Source organism: Arachis ipaensis, chromosome B08 (assembly GCF_000816755.2).
Source record: "Arachis ipaensis cultivar K30076 chromosome B08, Araip1.1, whole genome shotgun sequence".
NCBI classification, from domain to species: Eukaryota; Viridiplantae; Streptophyta; class Magnoliopsida; order Fabales; family Fabaceae; genus Arachis; species Arachis ipaensis.
The window spans coordinates 5,624,355-5,637,463 of NC_029792.2; the positions used below are offsets into that span (position 1 = coordinate 5,624,355).

Below are 13,109 nucleotides of genomic sequence, written 5' to 3' on the forward strand. Positions count from 1 at the left end.
CGTGTTAGCATGTGAAGATCAGGACATCAAGCTATATTCATTATTTATAAGAATACCCCTTAATTTGATTAGAAGTTATGTTAGAATTATTTTTTTATTAGCTAATGCAACAGATACCTCAAAAACAATAATAACAAATTAAAATTAAAGTCTTGTCCCACTAAGTAGGTCGGTTATATGAATCAAACGACGCTATTGAGTTCTATATATCATGTTTATAGAAAGACCGTTTACATGTAGATCTCATTTGACCATCTCATGAACGGTATTTTTAAGTTTTTCTCTATTTCTCATCTAACATCTTGACTGAGTGTTCTATCGGTCTTCTTCTCACATGTCCAAACTATCCTGAGATGCGATTCTATCATTTTTTTTGCAATAGGTGTTACTCTAACTCTCTCTCTTATATCTTCATTCCTTATTCTATCCAATCGCATATGACCACTCATCCATCTCAACATTTTCATCTTTGTCACACTTAACTTATATTCGTGCTCCTCTTTGGCCGCCAAACACTGTACCATAAAGCATAGTTGGTTTGATAGTAGTACGATAGAATTTACCTTTAAATTTTAAAGATATTATTTTGTCACATATAAAACTAGACGCACTCCGCCATTTGACCAACCTGCTTGGATCCTATGATTTACATCTTGTTTAATATCTCCATTATCATGTATGATGCACCCAAGATATATAAAATTTAAAAACTTTTTGTAGGGTGTTTTTTCTAATCCTCATCTCATCTCTGTATTAGGGTTTTTCATTTGGCGGCCGAACTTACATTCCATATATTCCATCTTATTACGACTTATGCGCAGACAATATACTTTTAGAGGTTCTCTCCATAAATCCAATTTCTTATTTAGGTCTTCCTTTGACTCTCCCATAAGGACGATATCCTTGCCAAAAAGCATGCACTATGATACAAGCTCTTGGATTTGCTCTGTGAGTACTTTGGACTTAAGGATGATCCCTAATATAATCCTATACCAATAGAAAATTTATCTGCTACACCACCTTGAGTTTTCACACTAGCCCCATCATACATATCTTTAATTGCACGAATATATGCGATCTTTACTCTTTTTCTTTTCAAAACCTTCCATCAGACCTCCCTTGGCACCATATTATACACTTTTTCCACATCAATAAACACTATAGGTAGATCCATTTTATTATTATGATATCTCTCCATCATCCTTTTTAACAAGTATGTAGCTTTAGTGGTGGATCTGCCTAGCATAAAACCAAATTGGTTTTCTGTTACTTATGTCTCTTGTCTCAACCTCCGTTTTATCACCCTTTCTCATAACTTCATGATATGGCTCATGAGCTTAATCTCTCTATAGTTTTCATAGCTCTGTATATCCCTTTTATTCTTATAGATAGGTACCAAGGTACTCTTTCTCCATTTATCTGACATCTTCTTTGACCATAAAATCTCATTAAAAAGTGTGGTTAACCAACTGATGCCTTTCTCTTTAAGACCCTTCAAAACTTTAATATTATCGAATCTTACTGTCCTACCATTTTTTATCTACTTTAGAGCCTCTTTTACCTCGAAATCTCTAATATATTTCAATAGAAGCCGAAGTTTTGATTTTCTTCCATCGTGCATAACCGACCTAAGTTCGGAAGAGTCTTCTGTCATTCATTAAATAACTTGTAGAAGTAGCTCTTTCACCTTTCATTGATCTTCTTATCTTGAGGCAAAATCTCTCCGTCTTTATCCTTTATACATTTAACTTGATCCAAGTCTTTCGTTCTTCTTTCACGACTCTTTGCGATTCTATATATACTCTTTTCTCCTTCCTTCGTGCCTAAAGACTGGTAGAAACCCCTCATATGCTTTTGTTCTTTCTTCACTTGCAGCAACTTTTGTCTCTTTCTTAGCCGCTTTATATTTTTTTCAATTATCTACATTACAGTATAAATACCACTCTTTAAAACACTTATTTTTTGCTTTTATTTTTTTTTATACATTCGCATTCCACCACCAGGACTCTTTGTCTCTTGGTCCTATCCTTTTAAATTCATCAAAACTTTCTTTTCACTACAAGAAAATGAAATATTTGTAACAAAAAATTTGTATCAAATTTAAAATTGTTACAAAAAAATAGTATTTTGTAATAATAATTAGTGATTATTATAAAAGGATAATGTTTTGTAACAACATTACAAGTTGTTACAAAACATGATAATATTTTGTAACAATCTGTTTTATTTTGTTACAAATTATGTTAGTTCTTGTAACGAGATGGTGTTTTGTTACAAAATATTGCAATATTTTGTAACAAAAAAAAATAAGTTGCAAAAATTCAAAATATTTTGTAACAAAATATTTTTTTGTTTCAAAAACTCCAATTATTTTGTAACAAAATAACTTTCTGTTTCAAAAACTCCAGTTATTTTGTAACAAAAAAATAATTTGTCACAAAATTCAATATTGTTTGTAACAAGTTAATTATTTGTCCTAAAATATAAGTATATTTTATAACAATTTTTTTCAAAGTGTTAAACACTTTAAGAGTAAAAAAAATTGTGTATATACATTTTTTAAAATAATTTTATTTTATTTCAAAAATTAAATTTTTTATACTCTAATTTTATTAAAAATATTTTACTCAAATTAAATCCAAAATTTCTAATTCTATACACAAACCCTAACCCTTTTACCCCACAGTCTTATTGCCATTCACTACCGCCATCCCTTCCCAAAAACCCAATACTCAGCTGTTTTTGAAAACAAACGAAAAGAAAGAAAGAAAGAAAGAAACAGAGGGAGTGAAGAAGAGACAATACCACTGCAAATTGTTCACTAGCATTGCCGTTGCTGATCCGATTTAAGGCTATTGCTGCTGCTGCGGGTTAGAACGAAGTTGAAGCCATGCTTAATTTTGTGGTTTTCGACTAACTGAGGTAGGAAATTTGTTTTAAAAATAAATGTTTTAAGTTATGAATGCCAATAAAATTAAATGAGTAACTGTAAATGGTTTATGATTGCTTTGTGTGAATAATTGTTAGTATTGAGTTGAATCATAGCTGTAATTGGTGATTGGTTTAATGATTTAATGTAATAATTATTGATGATGTTGTGTATTTTGAAGTTATACTTGCTGCTAGTACTTGTTGATGTTGATTTTGTGTATGGAATGTTGCTATGGCTGCTGGAAATTGATTTTATGAATCAGAACTTGAGATATGTTGTTATAGATGAGATGCTGAAGAATGGATGCTGTCATAATATGGTTACGTTGCACCTATGATATGAAATTGTGATATATTGAATTAAGAGTTTTTGGGCAACTTTGGTTAGTCAAAAGAAAGTTAGAAATATGGTTTTAGATGAATCCTAGGCTTGAATATAGGAATTGGTATGTGAGGTTGTTGGAAATACTTTGTGCAGAATTTCTGCAGAAAACTACATAATTGGCAGCAGAACGAATGACTTTTTGGGAGTAGTCCAGACCTAATTTTTAGATGAAACTATTTTTCTGTAAAACTTTAGTGTGTCTTGAATATTCCATAAAAATTTCAGGAAATTTGGCCAAGTGGTTTGGAAGATATGATTTTTGAAAGTTTAGTGGTTGCTGCAGATTTTTCTGGTTTTCTGGTTCTGCAGCACCAACTTCCAAATGCTATAACTTTTAATTTAAATGGAATTTTGAGTTGATTTCAAAAGGATTTTAAAGATCTATCAGTCTATTTTAAGTGAGTATAAGTTTCATGTTCATATCTATTTTGTAGACTTAGATAAGTCACTTGGAAGGTCGAATGTTTGCTGAAAACTCTGAACTGGTTTATGAAAACAGGGCTCCACTTCCAATTGATAATTAATTAATCAAATGAAGTGATATGAACCTGAATCCTAATAATGTAAACTTCATTTTTAATTGACCCAATGTTGAGTACTGTTGTTGTGTGCTTGTTAATACCACCAATACTTACTGATTTTAATTGTTCATTGCTTAGTCATGGTGATTCTTTTAATTATTGAATGCCAATGATATTTTTTCTTATAAATGATAATGAGTAATGGTTTGGGGTTTGGCTTGAAGCCTGAAACTTAATTGAACTAATTGTATTTGTCCACCTATCTGCAGTGGCTGAACATGATGCTTTCTTGGTCAAGCAAATTGGCCAGAGTTTTCGTATTCTAAAATAGAGGTATATTCCTCTTCTTATATTCATGAATAGTCAGTTTTGTTCCTTGTTAACATACATGCATCATCTATGTATGGAAGACTAAACATAGATCGAATCCATTTTCTTATCAAGGCAAGAAGGGAGGAACAAATCCAAGCTACTCATGACGAAGCCATGTTTGGTGCTTCAGCACTTCCACCTCCTACCAGTACTGACAGTGAGCCTGAAAGAGAGAATGAGAAAGAAGTTGATAAAAAAGCTGTTGTTACAAGCCTCTTAAGTGAAACGGTAAGTGGTTTCACTGCAGACTTATGTGGATAAGCATGATGAGTCATTTAAGTAATCCTTGTATTTGTGTGTGCATTTGTTGTTGAATAATTTCTCACATTAAGTTATTATTGCTGCTCTATACTTGCTGTTGGTTGCTGCTGATTTTTCTCCCTCATTGCTTGCTTGTTGAATGATTGTTAAATTCAATGAGAAAGAAAATGCTGCTGAGTTATTGTTGTTTGTGTTGGAGTAGATGATGGTTGCTGAACTGAGATTAGTTTTATTGATAAATTTGTTGCTGAAATCGTTTAGTTTGACTTGATTGATTTTCTATTGAATTAATGGATAAACTGTTGTGCCCCTGCTACTTACAAGTGTAATGGTTATTGACTTCAATGAATAGAATGCTGCCTGAATCCATTACCTTTGTTCATTTTACTATTTTGGATGCTGTATGATGGGCCATTGATTACTGTTCTACTGAGTGCTGCTCTACTTCTTGGTGGTTGGATTGGTTTTAATTGTTTCCTCATGTTTTCTTGTTGGAATTGGCTTATTTACTTCCTTCCTATGAATTCATTATGATTTTTTGTGTTTTTAACTCTCAAAGAATTCATATGGAATTTGAATTGATTGATTGAAATTGTGAAATAGGCAAATTTACTGCTGAAATGCTGCCGAAATTTATCTTAAGCTGTTTTCAATATTCATCTTTGATTCTATTAATTGATTGAGTTGGTATTTAATTGCTTTTGGTTTTCAACTGTTGCTAAGCTCAATTGATTGATTATCCGGTTAAGTGCTTCACTGTTTTGGTTGTTGGAAGCTGGAAGCTTGGGTTTTGTTATTCACTATTTGGTTGTTGTCCTATTTGGTTGCTCAATTAAACTGCAATGTATTGTTTGAGCAAACAAGTTCTATTTGACGAATTTCTGTATCAAAATAGACCTTTGTTTGCTACATGATTTCTGATTGCCTCAACATATTTCTTTTCACTATGCACCTAACTTTTTGTTTCGGATTTTCTTATTTATAGGAGTGCTGAAATGGTGACCACATGCTACTTTGAGGGCTCAAGAATATTTTGATTCATAGAGACACTAATCTATGTTAGAACTTTTAACTTTTGGTTGAATTTGTGCAAGACATATAACTTGTAGAACTAATCAATGTACTCACTAATGTTATTTTGTTTTAAAATAATTTTAGCTAAATGAGGCATGTTTGAATTATGTATGTTTTTACATATTATATAAATGTAGATTTGCTTAATAAAATAGTTAATATATTAGTTAATTAAAAAAATATTACAAAATAATTATTTTACTTTTGTAACTAAAGAAAAAAAAGTTACAAAATCAAGTTATATTTTGTAACAAAATTTTTTGATAGAAAAAAATAGATTGTCATGAAAAATACCTTGAAGATCAAAATTTGTTACCACTTTTGTAACGGCTTCTGGTTTTTTGTATCAGAAAAAATTGTTACAAAACATCATATTGAATTGTAACAGTTCCATTTTTCGTTACAAAAACTTTTTGTAACGAGACTTACTGCAACGCCTCTTTTTTTGTTATAAAAAACTTTTGTTTCAAAATTTCGACGTTTTGTAACAATTTTTTTTGTTATAAATACGCCTTTTTCTTGTAGTGTTTGCTATTCTTCTAATAACTTCTGTCATCTCCCTCCATATCTCCTCCACACTTCCATTTCCTTTCTACTTTACCTTTTTTTCTACCCGTCTTAGGAAGCTTCTTTATTCCTCACATTTTATCCGTCACCACCTCGTCCTTGGGTTCTTTGTATAATGTGTTTTCCTCAACTTTTGCTCAACGCAAAAATCTATGATGGGCATTTTATGTTGTGTTGTTAAATTGTCTTTCGGAATAATTTTACAATTAATGCAAAATTTATGATCGACTTTCCTCAACAAGACGAAGTCGATTTGAGAGCTTATTATGTCACTCCTCCTATAGGTTATAAGATATTCGTCTCTTATTTTAAAACATGTATTTGAACATGTATTTGCGATGAAAAGGTCAAAGGTTGAAGAAAAGTCCAAAATAGTTTTACTCTCGATATTGACCACCCCGAAATCATGATATCTGTGAATACTTCCATACCCAATCAAGATATGTCTTTGACCGAACTCTCTAGATCCTCCCAAAATCTTATTCTGTGTTGCTCGTGCAAACTCACTTGCGGTGCATATACACTAATCACATGAAAAGTATCTCCTTCACCACAAATTTAATAGAAAGAATTTGATCACCTACTCTTTTAACATCTACTATGTCCTTCTTCTATTACTTATCCACAATAATACCTATTTCACTCCTTCCACCACTGAATTAAATCTTTTTGTTCTTGGAGATACTTGCTTCACGAGATTTGGTTTGAATGAGGTTAGAAGCAAAGGCTATTATGCAAAATCATAAACACATCCAGATTTATGAACTTAAAATAAATAAATTAAATTAGATATACGAAATAAATTAATAACAGTAACAAGAATACACAAACCCAGAATTACTTTTATTTTTTTTTATATTAAGAGTCAAATCTGTTAGAATATAATTAGGATCGATTAGAATTATTATCTTAATTATATTCTAATATACTAAATAATTTTGATTGATCCTAATTGATCCTAATTATATTCTAACAAAATCAATCAATAAACAAAAAACAGCAGAAAATAATTTTGAATTACCTTAGAAGCATTCCCAACTATTTCACTCTGAAGATGAATCAATTGAAAAAGGTCACAGCAAATTTCCTAACACTTATATTTGTAACACCGGCAAATATAAACATTTAAACAAGGTCACAACGAACACACACAACAAATCATAACAATGCTGATACAATTATAACAAATCAACTAAGAAATGAACATCATTAATGAAGAATGAAATTGCAAAGAGAGAAAGAGAGAGAGTAACTGATTTTTATTGAGTCTTTCAATTAGGGCAACAACAATAACGGCGCATACTGTGTCATGGAGCGATGGTGGTACGGCAGCAGCAGAGCGACGGCGTGTGAGTGTAATGATGGAAGAATCAGAATTCTTGAGAAATACGGGGAAGGAACACAGGATCATAATTAAACGTGTTTAAATATGTAATCTGATAACCGTCATGAATGTGGAGTAAATTACTTAACTCTCAAGTTGAAACAGAAAGGGGGTGTAAAATTTTGGATAAAGAATAAGAACGTGGGTAACTTGCATAACCATCAAGAAGAGCCTTAAATTTTATCTATAAATAGAAGAAGAGAAGAATTGATGGGACTTCCATTCCAAAACATAAAATCATACTAAAATTTTGCAAAATTTTTAATCATAATGAGACTACAAAGCAAGTGTATGCGAATATTGTGAGTCATTTTTTTTATTGTTTATTTTAATTTTAGTTTGTCTTTCAATTCTTTAGTCATTGTTCTTCATATTCAATTAATAATATAAAGTTTATATTTTTTTACTAGCAAAATTTTTTTCAACAGTTAAACTGCATTTGTTTATAGGGATTGGACACTGAGACAGGGATACTGAGACACAAAATCATGTTTGACATAAAATATGAACATAGACATTGTGTCTAAAAATACTGAATTAGTGTATTTTATGTTCATTCTGACAGAAATGACAAAAAAATACTAATAAGGGTCACAATTTATTTTTTATTTTTTTATTATTTTTATTAAATTTTTATAATTATATTTTTTATTATTATATATTTTTTTGATTTTTTTAATAAAAAAAATGAGAATAAATTTTATTTTTATAATTTATTTTAATTTATTACTAAATCGAATACAAGAATACAAAATTTTGTATTTATATAATTTATGTCTTATTTTTAATATCTTATATCTTATATCTTATCCAATTCTCAAACACAAACTAAACTTACAATGCAGTTAATAAGCCATAGAGTTAAACTTTTCTAGAGAAATTATATTTACTTTCTAAACTAAGATGTCAATACAAATTTAACGGATACTTCCTGTTAAAATTAAAAAAACTAAAACTCAAGCGACACAATGTAATATTCACAAATATTATCATCAAGAGAAAAGTGGAGACATCATCCGATGGAGAGTCATATGCCATACAGAAAAAAATAAAAAATGCCTAGGATTATAAGTCAATGAAATATAAAAGAAAATTATTACTAAAAATTGCCGTGCAAATTTTTTCCCGACCCCACATCATTATGGCAAAATTCTTTTCCCACAAAGTCATAGGAAAAAGGACACACATAACATGTCAAAGCAAGCAGTAACCTGCAAAATCATCCCAAAAGACGAAGTACTTTGTATACAATTTTTCAAGAATTTACTTTTCCTGACCAATAAAAAAGATCACAAAATGAAGGTATTAAAGGCATATACCAACGTTACTCATTTGACCATACATATGTGTCGGATAAGGAGTTTAATCTTTTTGCATTCTTGGTACCTTAACAACAAAAACTTACATTGTAATCTCCATATATACTTGTTATCATACAAAAAAATGACCTACTATAAATATGTGTCCTTAACACCAAGCATTTCATCATCTAATCAACACTAATTGATACTAATTATTATAACAATGTATCCTTCCAGTACCTTTAAAATCCTCTCATTGATGATATATGGGTTTGCAATTATGCAAACAACAATGGGTGGTGATCCAGATATTCTCACTGACTTCATAGTCCCAGAAGGGACCAATATTAATGGAAGCTTCTTCACCTTCACAGGCATGAGAGTCCTTATTACACAAGAAACTCCTCCCCCAACCTTCCATGTATTGAAGGCAAGCAGGGCAGAGTTTCCAGCTTTAGATGGACAGAGTGTGTCATATGCTGTCCTTGAATTCCCAACAGGAAGTGTGAACCCTCCTCACGTCCACCCTCGCGCCTCCGAGCTCCTCTTCGTTGTCCAGGGATCCCTTCAGGTGGGATTCGTGGACACAAACAACAAGCTTTTCACTCAGAGTCTCCAAACTGGAGACTTGTTCATATTCCCAAAGGGACTTGTGCACTTTCAATTCAATTCTGATTCAAAGAACTATGCTTTTGCTATATCTGCCTTTGGTAGTGCAAGTGCTGGCCTTGTGTCACTCCCTAACACACTGTTTAATACCACCATTGATGACAATGTCTTGGCTTTGTCATTCAAGACTGATGTTGCCACCATTCAAACTTTGAAGAAAGCATTTTCCCCCTAAATCTTGATGATCATGGATACAATTTTATCTGTTACTTGTGTGCTTTCTTGGTTACTTGTTCTCTAAGTTATTGTTTTTTTCTTCTTTCCCTCATGTTGTGGTTCATTAATAAGTAGGATCTGAAATGTTTGATCCACCTAATTGTAATAATTAAAGTATAAACTTTTGCTACTGTCAATAATTCTAAGTTTAAGGTGAATACTATGGTGCCTATGATATTGTGTCTAACTTATTAAAAAAAGACAAATAAATAATTCTTTTACTTTATACATTTTATTTTTTATTTATAAAAGTAAGTTAGACAATTTAAACACCACAAAAAAAATACCATAGAATTCATCTAATTCTAATGTTACAATGTTTTTTATATTATTTCTTTTTATAAATATCAAATCAATTTTGTGTTCCTAACATTCAGGTTAATTAAAAAGTCTTTATTCTTGTCTTTATTGTATGTAATTAAACTCTTAAAAATGTTTATATTTACAGTTTTTTTTATTGCAACCCTATTTGAGTATATATATTAAGTTTCAAAAGTTAAGAGTAGAAATAATACTCATTTTTTCTTAAAAATAAATATCTTTTTTTACTTCTTAAATTTATTGAAAACATAATGCATCTAAATAAAGAGATTGTCCAAATACATTATTTAATGATAGAATATATCTTTTGGTTTAACGGAAAAAAATGTTTATAATTTTCATAAGTTGAAGCAGGCTTAAAGAGCATTATTAGACCCACGCTATTTACTTGTTAATTTTAATATATTTTAGTCATGTGGTGTTTCAATCAATATTAGATCTCCATACTCCACCAGACATTAATTACTTTCTATTTTTGTCATCATCATATCCATGCATGTCTACTTCAACCATCTATATATAGCACTATGCTACTTGGGGAAGTGTAATGATGCATTTGAGTGGATGAAATCTCTCAAGTGTGAACAACACATAATTAATCTTGAATTGAAATTTATTGTGAAAATAATTTCTGTGGACTAAGTTTCATTCTATAAAAGCAATTATACACAGCAGTACTAAGCTAATGACTTTTCAGAAAATCACAGAATCATGAAGCATAGTATTTCTAAAAATGTCCGTTGAGAGCATTAGTAAGGTACAGCTGTTCCAAAAATATTAGCAGCTCAAGAGATATTTCATGCTTCATCCAATGAACTTCATAACAAATAAATTTATTAGAAAAACTTTTAACTAAATCAGTATAATGATATTTCAGAGATTTTTAACCGTTGATCTTAATTATAAAAAATATATATAATTAAGATCAACAGTTAAAATTTATTGAAATATTAGTATACTGGTGTACTTAAAAGCTTTTCAATTTATTAAAAGTGAATTATATGGTAAAAATGTAATTTTATTGATATTTTTTTATGGGATGAAAGAGAAATTGAGAAAACTAGAATCCACATTTTGAACAATAATAAAAAATAACTATAAAAAAAATTTATACTCTCTGTACAACTTTAATATGTACAATAGAGTATCTTTTTTTTTTTTTCGGTGAATAATAGAGTATCTTTTTATTAAATCTTGAAATACAGTAACAAAAGAAAAACAGTGCAAATTCTTTTCCCACATGGGCTTAGGATCCTGTATTGCCAAAAGGACATATCATGACAAGCAGAAGTTGCAAAAACAGCCCAAAATACTATGAAGCTTGAATATAATAATATTAAGTACTTTACTTTTCCTGAGAAATTAAGAGGATCATAAAATTGAAAAGCACTTTCATAGTTGTTATCATACAAATGGCCTGCAATTACACAGATAAATGTGTCCCTAACACCAATCATTTCATATCATCATCTTGATTATAATTATAACAATGTCTGATTCAACTAACTCTAAAGTTCTCTCATTATTGATGATAATTGCATTTGCTATTGTGCAAACAACAATGGCTGGTGATCCAGATATCCTCACTAACATCATATCCCAAATGAGGTCCCCATTAAAGTGTTCAATAAAACATTCTTTAAGAATTGATTTGGGTATTTACTTCTGTCCCAAGATGTATAATATTTTCGAATATAATAGCTGTAATGTTACAAGAATAATGTTCTATCCTTCATGTTCAATTTTTTATCATAAAATTTAGAGTCTCTTATCCATTTCATAACTGAAATCAATCTAATTTAATCAAATTTCGGAAGACAATAACAAAACAGAACAGATCAGACTATTTTCCCAGCAGACCAATGCTTGATGGCATCTAAAAGGACATGTAAAAACAAGCAGTAAGTTATATAAAACATTCACAAATTCTATCGATTTTGAATATCCTATTCCACTTATGAGCTGTTCAATCAACCATTCAGTTTTGATGAAGCAGTCACAACAAAAACAGCCGCATAATCAATACAATTTTACTTTGTAATCTCCCTAGTTGTTATCACACATAAAACCACACTTCATGCAATCACCTCTTCTTAATTAGCCTCTAGCAACAATTAAGTTTCATTATTGAAGCTATAATCATATAACAATGTCTTCTTCTACTATTGTTAAAATTCTCTCACTCGTGATATCTGCATCTGTCATTGTACAAACTACAATGGCAGGTGATCCAGATATCCCGAGTGATTTCATAGCTCCAGACGGATTCCCTATTGATGGGAAATATTTCACCTACACTGGTATGCGCGCATTTGTGCAACAATCTGCTCCGCCCTCATATTTCACGTATCTGAGGGCGAGCAAGGAAGAATTTGCGGCTCTTGATGGACTGAGTGTGGCAACTATTATCCTTGGATTCCGTCCGGGAGACGTTAGTCCACCGCACATCCACCCTCGTGCGTCGGAGCTACTCTTCGTTGTTGAGGGAAGCCTTGTAGTTGGATTTGTGGACACAAACAATAAGCTCTTCACTCAGAAGCTTCAAACAGGGGATATGTTTGTATTCCCAAAAGGACTTATCCACTTCCAACTCAATGAAGATCCTAAGAACCATGCTATTTCTGTATCTTCATTGGGTAGTGCCAGTCCTGGCCTTATATTAGTTCCTAACAACTTGTTTAACACCTCAGCTGCCATTGATGACAGAGTTTTGGCTTTGTCCTTTAAGACAAACGTTTCCACTATTCAACTCTTGAAGAAAGCTTTGTCAACGCCATACAATTGAGAGAAACTTTATGACATCCTTTATAATCTCTTATGCTTTTGTGTTACGTGTGCTTCAAGTTATCTCCTATTATTTTTCCTTTTCTTTCTCCTAATGTTATGGTTTATTGTACTTTGGATATTCGAATTATATAGTAATAAAAAAATGAGATAATACTCAATTTGGTCCCTGAACTTACACGCCTCTATTTAGTCCCCAAACTTTGTGAACATAACTCATGTTAGTCCTTGAAACAATTTTTAACGTACAAACGTTAACGGAACACTGTCGTGACAGCCGGATGCCACACTAAACTTTGTAAAATGATGTCGTTTTGGTTTTG

The 13,109-nt window shown here is 31.1% G+C and overlaps 2 protein-coding genes and 1 pseudogene across 2 annotated transcripts; 2 read left to right on the plus strand and 1 right to left on the minus strand.

Annotated features, from left to right (window-relative positions):
- On the minus strand, positions 284-7,522 carry LOC110265214 (annotated as a pseudogene).
- Positions 8,919-9,829, plus strand: LOC107614536 (germin-like protein 9-3). The gene has a single exon (XM_016316728.2). It carries the CDS (start codon positions 9,020-9,022, stop codon positions 9,638-9,640), a length of 621 nt encoding a protein of 206 aa, XP_016172214.1. The 5' UTR covers positions 8,919-9,019; the 3' UTR covers positions 9,641-9,829.
- LOC107610390 (germin-like protein 9-3) lies at positions 11,831-12,866 on the plus strand. The gene has a single exon (XM_016312447.2). It carries the CDS (start codon positions 12,152-12,154, stop codon positions 12,785-12,787), a length of 636 nt encoding a protein of 211 aa, XP_016167933.1. The 5' UTR covers positions 11,831-12,151; the 3' UTR covers positions 12,788-12,866.